The 9,340-nt window shown below is 41.3% G+C and overlaps 2 protein-coding genes across 3 annotated transcripts in view; one reads left to right on the top strand and one right to left on the bottom strand.

Moving 5' to 3' along the window:
- Window positions 1-9,340, top strand: part of LOC119474418 — an 813,351-nt gene that overhangs the window by 477,043 nt on the left and 326,968 nt on the right. The window lies entirely within an intron of this gene.
- LOC119504386 (glucosamine-6-phosphate isomerase 2) lies at window positions 1,628-8,701 on the bottom strand. 2 transcript variants are annotated; one of them, XM_037796475.1, is made up of 7 exons: window positions 8,542-8,701; window positions 7,649-7,784; window positions 7,446-7,547; window positions 6,281-6,463; window positions 5,987-6,171; window positions 4,323-4,497; window positions 1,628-3,244 (listed from the first exon to the last, which is right to left on the bottom strand). In XM_037796475.1, the coding sequence occupies exons 2-7, from the start codon at window positions 7,770-7,772 to the stop codon at window positions 3,186-3,188; spliced, it is 828 nt and encodes a 275-aa protein (XP_037652403.1). In that variant the 5' UTR covers window positions 7,773-7,784; window positions 8,542-8,701; the 3' UTR covers window positions 1,628-3,185. The 2 variants fall into 2 exon arrangements, with proteins under 2 accessions (XP_037652403.1, XP_037652404.1); XM_037796476.1 differs by lacking the exon at window positions 8,542-8,701 and adding an exon at window positions 7,881-8,482.

Below are 9,340 nucleotides of genomic sequence, written 5' to 3'. Positions count from 1 at the left end.
TACATCCTTTCTGATACTCCTCCCATCTGTTCTGCCATATCTCCACTCCTTTCCTCTTAATCACAGCCTTTTCTTGTCCTTCTACCTATTAGCAGCCCGAAGAGCTGTCACTGCTTCTACTTCTTCATTGGATTTGGCAGACTAGACGCTGCTACGGTGTGTTGATGCCCTCTACTGATTATTAAATGATCCTCTTAAAGCTGCAGTGGGTAGAAATGGAGCTAATATGATTTAAAGGAACTATTTGTAACTTTCAGAAATGCTTGTTAACAGCGACACCTGTGGCCATTAAGTTAATGAAAGTCAGCGTTGGGCTCGCGCTTGCTTGCTCTAAATATACCTGAGCGAGCATCGCTCAAAACAGTGAGGCGACACACGTCAGCTAAAACCACAATATCACTCTATATTTCAGCTGCTTGGCAGTAATGTTAGCTGACCAGACGAAAGTCTCTCCATGAATCAATGATGAGATCTTGTGAGGAAATACCAAGCCCCGCCCACCAGCAGGAGCACAGCCAATAGGAACGCTCTCTCTCTCTGAAATGACCTGTGATTGGCCAGTCTCCCTTCACGGGCTCGATTTTCTAAAGCCTGAAAACAGAGCCATGAGGAGGTGCAGAAGTCTAGTTTTCTCTCAGAACACTTGAATTACAATATGCTGAAAGGTTATTATGGAATTTTTGCCCAATGATGTGCGCAGGGTAAAACCAGTTCCCCCAGTTGCTCCCAGGTCTCTGAACAGCTTCGAGGTTTCACTACGCCTGAATGCGGCGTATTTGCCTAAAGCTATCTCCGCAGCCTATAGCTCTATGGCATTTTAGCCCTTGAGCTTTTTTGCCCGAGGTTGCATTCCCTGTGTTCCCTGTGGCAAAGCCCTGTCTTAACAGCAGCTTTCTCACTGGATTGTGGAGGCCATCTCCCTGGCTTACAACGGCAAGGGTCTTCCATTGCCTCATGGGGTGAGGGCGTATTCAACCGGGGCATGGCTACTTCATGGGCTACGTTTAAGTGAGTATTTGTTAGTGATATCTGTGCTGCAGCCAGTTGGTCATCCCCGCACACTTTTGTTTGGGTTTTACAGTTTGGATGTGACAGCCCTTCAGTGGCTCATTCTGTCCTTTCAGCTGGGTCTATAATGCACTTAGGGCTGGAGGTGTTCGGTAGCCGCTCTACGGGGCGTTAATATATGTCCCATACTATATGTGTTGTACCGAGTGAATCGACTGAAAGGGAACAAAATGTTATGTCTATAACTTCTGTTCCCTGAAGGAGAGGAACAAGGTACAACACCTGATTACCCGGCTGCACAACTGGGCTCAGTAATGAGTGGCTATGGAACTGAGGGATGACCCTGGTGATGGATATATACAGTCAGGGCCTCACATATGTCATCACAGGTCTCCTGCATTAAAAGGCGTGAGTAGAGATGTCTTCAGGTTGGTAATGCAGGGTGTGATATCCCATACTATACGTGTTGTACCTCATTCTTTTCCCTCAGGGAACAAAAGTTGCAGACCTAAAATTTTGTTTCCGACTGATTGAAATTGTTTCCGTCAGAAAAAGGACATCATTATCCCCTTCACCTTTAAATATGTGTTTCATAAAATACAAGTACGAAGCAAAGAACTCTTAGCAAATTTTTTTACTGTCATTAGAAAATGAAGAGTAAAAAACTACAGTACATGTGCACAAACACCGACTAGAGGTCATAACTGTAACAGCATGATGAACAGGAAAAGTGAGTAAAAGAAAACAAGTGAACTGATGAATAGATGCATCATGAATCCAGATGCTGTTGAATTTGACAAGAACTTTAACAGTAATTTGAGTCACTGAGGTAAAAAATGTCCTCTAGGTGTACTTCACACAGTCTGACACTAAAACAGTACTGATCACTTTGCATGCACAGGACAGTAGTCTAGAGGTTGGATAGACAACAGTACCAGTGAAGCTGCTTACACTATGTGCAGAAAAATAATCAATTGTCATTGAATCCCATTTGAAAAAAAAAATGTTAAAAAAGAAATATATATATTTCTTAAAAAATTACATTGGGATCAGGATGTGACAAAATAATCTCATTCCAAGATTCACAAACTAGCTTTTTTTTTGGAGCTTTCAACCCAATCTCACAGTCTTCAGAGACGGGATGAACATCGCAAACAGACTGATCAGCTGTCTGAGAACACCAGACTGGAACCACTCACAGCATCCACTGGGGAAGAGGTCAAAGGTCATGGACCAGGAGTCAGTGGACAGCTGGAGAAATATCAAGGAGGGCCTTCACATCTGACACTGGGGACACGGAGGTTACCACCTCCCTCATAAACACCCACCTGTTATCATGTTACTGAAGTTTCATATTTAGGTCACAAACTCCAATCACTGATGAAGACCCTAGGATACAGTTAAAAGTTCTCACAAAGCTAATAAGTGGACCTTGAGCTGAGATTATTCTGTGACATTAAACGGAGTGTTTGACTTGTTTAGTATCCTGCTGTGTGCTGGGCAGCTAGTAGCGTGGACATCAGTGAAGCAAGGAGCTGCTGAAAGGAGCACAGTGTTCACAGTCCTTGGATACAGAAATGCAAAAACTATACAAAAGCATCAGTTTGACTAGAGTCAAAGGTCACTTTTGATGACATGTATTTATGTTAAGTAAGTTCCATAATTGCTTATTGCTTTAATAGATATTACCAATAAACACGCAGTATGTGCTTCTTCTTTCCAATCACTAATTTGAGGGATGAAACATTGATGAAAAAGCTAACATAAAGAAAAGTACTGTTTCATTCACAGAGACAGTCTGGGTTCACTTCATACATCAAACTAAATGTTTGACTTTAAATCTAAACCTTCAAAGTTCTCATACCGAGCAAAAATGAAGGGCAACCAAGACCATCGGCAGTTATTAGAAAAAGTCAACTGGTGCTCCCCCTCTAAATGTAAACTGCTGAACAAAGAACGTCAGAGGGAATATCCCCGTATATCATTTACATTTCATTAATTATCTAACATTATCCAAAGGCAGTTCAATGTGCATGAATATCAGGCTGGAGTGAGGACAGTCTCCCAAACACTGGCTCAACGGTGGCTCAGGAAAAGAAAAGGTACCAGAGTAATAAGGCGCTCCATTCGTGTTGGTTGCAGGGATATCTGACCATCTTATCTTCACTTCTCTTCCTTTACTGGTCCTTTATGCTGAGCACTGGGTCCACCAGTTTATTATGAACGTGCATTAAACCTACAATGACAAAACAACTAATTAGATACACGTATACAGTTCTGCAGAAAGTTACTGAAATTACTGCTACTCTTATCTGAATATTGAGCAACAACAACACAGAATCCCAGGTGATCTGTAGTGCACTGGATGGATAGTACACCACAGATCAGTTGTAGATAATGATCAGAAATTATGAAACATGAGTTTCGTTATCCATTGAGATCTGTAATGGCGCATTCACTTTGAAGGCGAAGCATGCTTTTCACACGGCGCAATTACATACGAAGTCAATGCAAAGAGGCGGATAGACGCGAATTTGCTGAGGGTGACGCGATGCCAACGCGCAAAATTTGCGTCATTCGCATGAGTTGAAATATTTCTACTCAAGCAAAAAAATTTGCTTGGGTCGCAAAAGCTTATCACCGTTGAGATTGTCCTCCTGTTGTTACTGAGGTCCTGTAGTTGTTTAATCAGAGATGGAGGAAAAAAATATTGTATCTGTCTGTGGTCATCCAGAGCTCGATAGAGCAGATCATATCTGTACAGAGACCGGATGAAACTCTGTGTATAATGTATGTGTATAAACCAGACTGTCTATGGTAGAAACAGCTACGTCGCTGCTGTATTTATGCCTTAGATGACTTTGTGTTGAGTGTTGATGGAGCAGCTACTATGTTAGCAAAGCCTAGCACTGATCCATCCGAACTCCTTTCAGAAAACAAGCATTTTAAAAGTTGTTTGCTTGTCGTCTTGCGGACAGACCTGACAAAGCATGAATTCAGACTTTTTACAAATCTGCATCATTATGTTGTTATTTCAGCATCCTTTTGATCGGTTTATTGCAATTAAATCAATTAAATGAACAATGCTGTTATTCAAAGTTTATTAATATTGAATGTGTTGCGTGTTCAAATCGCCTCCACCCCCCAAAAGTGTGAAGTAGATCGGATGAGCAGTTCTCGAGATATGCAAAGGACATACCCACATACATACATACATACCCACATACATACAGAGATTCCTGGCTTCATAGTTCGATACAGACTGTTCCACTCTAACTAACACTAAGCAGAATAAGGATGGTGTTGTTTTGTACCTTTGAAGTATTTCACTGTTTTGACTCGTAGCTCCAGGGTGGCGTCTTCATCACAGACAAAGATGGTGCGCGGGTGCTGCTGGAATGCTGATACGGTCCACATGTGGTTCACTCCCTCCTCTATGGCTTTATACAGAGCAAAGGCTTTGTGTGCTCCTGTGATCAGAATCATCACCTGAACAGAGGATGACAACAACAGTGTTATACTGCTTACTGTGGGTCCAGGAAAGTAGGAACATTAAGAGTTAGGCAATATATCCTCTTTAAAGGACCAGTGTGTAACAATTAGGGGGATCTATTGGCAGAAATGGAAAATAATATTAATAAGTATGTTTTCTTTAGTGTATAATCACCTGATAATAAGAATCGTTGTGTCTTCGTTATCTTAGAATGAGCCGCTAATATCTACATAGGGAGCAGGTGTTCTCCACGGTGTTCTCCATGTTGCACCACCATGTTTCTACAGTAGCCCAGAACGGACAAACCTTTTCTTGCTTGGGCTAGAGTTGATATCGTTACTTGCTCCCGTCGCCACTGCTCTCTCTCTCGCTTCACCACTCACTTCCCGCATACACACACACTCTAAGCACTGGTTCTGCTCCAAATGACCTCACCGCTAGATACCGCCAGATCCTACACACTGCTCCTTTAAAAGGGACTGTATGTAAGTTTTTACAGATTTAAACATTGATTAATCCTTTTTTTATTGCCAATGTGTGAACAGGTTGTGACCTAACCTAAAACATGAGACCTTTGTGACTTTCTGTAGACTGCTTTTAATGTGAAGAATACGGGCGTTTTTTTTCTGGGAAAATCCAATAGATATGACATGTCATGCGCACTCGCGAGTGCCTTTATTTTCAGCTCCGCTTACAGGACTAACAGTGTGCAACCTTAGCTAATGTTCGGTTAGAAATGGAGTCTGCTAACGCCAACAGACGACCAGCCCCCACCACAACAAAGTTATATCTAGTGAAGCCCGTCTTGCAAAACAGTAATGTGACCGACGTCGGAGGAAAACTAGTGTTGTGGGAGATTAGCAGAGCCAGTGCGAAGAATGTGTGTGTACGTGGGAAGTGAGTGGTGATGCAAGAAAGAGAGAGAAAGAGAGAGAGAGTGGCAGCGAGTGTGTGAGAGAACGAGCGAGCAGCAGAGCAGAAGAGAGTTAGTTTAGCTCTGAGAATATCTAGTGAATGTTCAGTGGAAGTTGCTGTTTGTGCAGAAATAAATGCTGCAGCTCCTCCAGACCAACAGTGCTTTCCCTGCTGCTGAGTGGAGTGACGGGGGTTAACTCCGGAGAGAGTAACATTATCGACTCCGGTCCGGCCTAATCTACGGTGTGTCTTCTGACCACGGTCGGGAGGCTGAAGCAGGAAAAGTTAACACTAGTATCAACATCGGCCAGGCCTTCCATTCACTGATGGACCTTCGTCTGGTCAGCTAACATTACTGTCAAGCATGTGAAATATAGAGTGATATTGTGGTTTTAGCTGCTAATGCTGCCAACATTAATCAACATGATGCCTGTTAATTACGTTCAGTCTTGTGTGTGTCAGTAGTGTGAGCACAAGTGCGAGCAACAGGACGCTGCCTGTCGGTTGGTTATATAAGATTATGTTATTGCAGGACAATGGAGGAACAAATCAATTGTCTTTTAATCTGACCTCCTTGGCGTCCATGACAGTTCCTACGCCCACAGTCAGAGCCATGGTGGGAACCTTGGAGAGGTCGTTGCCAAAGAAACGAGCATTGGCCACAATGGTATCCTTAGCCAGGGTTTTCACTCTGGTCCTGGAAACCAGGCTGGAACCTGGCTCATTGAACGCTATGTGACCATCAGGGCCAATACCTACAGAGAGACAATGAGAAGGAAGAGAAGCTTTATATCGCCCAAGAGATGAAATGATTCTCTGTTTGACTGATGAGATATGGCAGATATTTAAAACCATTCGTCTGACCTCCTACGAACAACTCGATTCCTCCAGCCTCTGCGATCTTCACCTCGTACGCCTGACACTCTGCCTCCAGGTCCTCTGCGTTTCCATCCAGGACGTGAGCGTTGGCTGGATCAATGTCGATGTGCTTGAAGAAGTTGTTCCACATGTAGGAGTGATAGCTCTCTGGATGAGCCCGAGGTAGACCTGGAGAACAAGAGGGTCACCTTTGTTACCAAAGAGATGCAGTGCCATGAATCCAGCCTCCGGAGGAAAGACAGCACATCTTTTGTTCTATCTTAAGTACGGATGTCATGATACAAGAGGTTTATTAGTCCATACAAATACCAGTGAAATTCTACAGTTCTCGATACCAATTCAATACCGCGGTAAAAAATGAAAAAAGAAAACAATAAATACTTCATCATGCACTCCTTTATTACAGTTTGCATACTGTTTTTTGCAAATGTATTATTGATCCCTGATGATACGCCTCAAGTTTCTCACCGAAAAAACGATTTTACAGGATTTGAACACATCATAATGTTATAATTTGCCTTCACCAAATACTGAGTAGAGCTTGAACACATCATAATGTAACTCAATGCAACCTCGGTTAACGTTTGCTCCATTATTAAGACAAGCAGGACTGTGCTGTCCACCGGCTGCTAACAGCTAACGTTAGCTCTCCTCCTGCCGTCCCCGGGACGCCGTTAGTCTCCAGCCCTGATGGTACTGTAGAAAAACGAGTACCGCATCAACTTGATACCGAAGTAATGGTTCTTGTGACATCCCTAATATTTCAAAAACTGCTGCAGACCTAGAAGTTATAAAATTAGGAATTAGGCTGAAAAAAAATACAGAATCCAGAGCAAATATATCGATTTTGATGTGAAATATATACTAATATTGTGGTTTTAGCTGTCAATCACACTCTGTCTTGTGTGTTGTTGCCGTTGTCACTGTTTTGACGGATGCTCGTTCGCGTCTACGTAGTGCGAGCACAAGCGCGATCGCGAGCAACAGGACGCTGACTGTTGTTGACTGCTGTTAACAAACAATTTCTGATTCTTACACAGAGCCCCTTTAAAACACTTCAAAGCAAACAATGCTTAATTCTGACGTTGAATGACGGAAGTCTAAAATTGAGAGAATAGTTGAGAGTTTAATAAGTCGGCCTTTAACTCACCCACATACTCATCCATGTTGAAGGTCTTCACATATTTGAATGAGATGTCTCCACTTCTGTAGTATTCTATTAACTTCTGGTAGCAACCATAGGGAGTGCTCCCTGAGTGAGATGAAACCCATTTAACACAGTGCGTCCCGCTTACTGTTGATGAAGTTACAGAAACAGTTGAACATGGTAGTGTGTGTGTGAGTGCTGCTCACCTGTAGGTAAACCCAGAGTGAAGTATCTGTCAGCGGAGGGACTGAACCTGACGATACTGTTGCGGATGTACTTTGCTGCCCACTCACTGGCCAGGTCATACTCGTCCAGAATGCACAGCCTCATTGTAATGGCTTACTAAAGGAATAAGAAGAATATAACTTAAGTTACAGCTTCTATCAAATCAGATCTGCTCCCTCTACGGAGTCTTTCAAAGCACAGCTCAAGACTCACCTCTTTTCTTTGGCTTTTGAATGTACTTGAATTGTGATTACTAAAAGGCCTTTTATAATGTTCATTATAACAGTCTTTTACTCATGGATTTTCATCTTTGTCTCTGTCTGTGGATGTGTGAGATTTAGTTGTCTGCAATGTTGACCTGTTTTTATACTGCCTATATGTCTGTAAAGCACTTTGGTCAGCTCATGTTGTTTTAAATGTGCTATAGAAATTAATTTGACTTGACTTGACTTGACTATATTACAGGAAATAGAGCAGCAGTGTGAGACAACACCACGCCAAACCTCATTCATAAAACTACCAACTGAACGTGTTCTTCGCTAACGTGAGCTGTTGTTGTAGTATAATGACTCATTTGTTTAAAAGACCTTCTCTAATACAGGTTAGCCTCAATACGGGTTAATTATCTAACGTTACTACCGAGGCAGAGACAGATACTTCACGTTTTCTATCAGCAGGACTCTGGTAAATGAGTCAGCTGCTAATGTTTTTAGCAAGAGAAGCAAAACCACCAAGAACGGATGTTCATAGTTTAGTTGAATGAACAGTTAATGCCGACTAGTCGGTTAATGTCACCCAGCTAATGTGAAACTACTAGTTAGTTCACCTAGTCAGTTGTTATCGTGAACTACGCAGTTCCGTGTTGTTTTTTTACCTGTTAAAAGACGCTGTTTGTTTGTTTTTCAGGCGAGAAGTCAGCTGCTGCAGGACGTGTTTGGTCACGTGACAAAACTACCGGTCAAGTGATTTCACCGGTATTGTCTAGCAGGGAACCCGCAAATTGGGGAAAACTCTCGCGAGATAGTTAATGTTAGGCGTTGTTCTCGAATGGTTAAGGTTGGATAGCTCTCGCGAGAGTTTTTTGCAGCTCTCAGATGAGATTTCGCAATTTACGGGTTATCCTTTGAACACGCCCAGCTGTGTAACTCTGCCAAAATAATGATAATGATAATGATAATGATAATGATAATGATAATGATAATAATAATAATAATAATAAATATAATAATAAATATAATAATAATAATGATAATGATAATAATCATATAATAATAGTGATGATAAATAATAATAATAATAATAATAAAAATGATAATGATAATAATAATAATAAAATGATAATAAATAATAATAGTAATATACAGTGGTAATAATAATACATTATAATATGTAAAGAATAGATTTAATGAAATCACTCATAATAAGATTACTAAATTAGTAAACATATGTACAAATAAATAAAAAGTCAGCTCATAAATAACTGTTATTTCAGTATTCACATATCAACAGTGTCTTTTCATGGCATTGTCACCAATTCCTGCAGTAACAGGGGTTGACTTTGTGCAACAATATTTTAATAGGAAACATGGTTACATTTGAATACTTTCCATCACCTGTAAAAGCAAATCATACTCTAAAGAACTGTTTGTATTTAAAGTGTATGTGTTAACTAT

This window comes from Sebastes umbrosus, chromosome 16 (assembly GCF_015220745.1).
Source record: "Sebastes umbrosus isolate fSebUmb1 chromosome 16, fSebUmb1.pri, whole genome shotgun sequence".
Taxonomy (NCBI): domain Eukaryota; kingdom Metazoa; phylum Chordata; class Actinopteri; order Perciformes; family Sebastidae; genus Sebastes; species Sebastes umbrosus.
This window is presented reverse-complemented; position numbering and strand designations above follow the sequence as displayed.

Coding starts and splice junctions, on each gene's coding strand:
- LOC119504386 (XM_037796475.1), bottom strand. CDS start 7,772: ATGAGGCTGTGCATTCTGGACGAGTATGACCTGGCCAGTGAGTGGGCA. Junction 7,548..7,648: donor CACTCTGGGTTTACCTACAG/GTGAGCAGCACT, acceptor CATCTCACTCAG/GGAGCACTCCCTATGGTTGC. Junction 6,172..6,280: donor AATCGAGTTGTTCGTAGGAG/GTCAGACGAATG, acceptor GTCTCTCTGTAG/GTATTGGCCCTGATGGTCAC.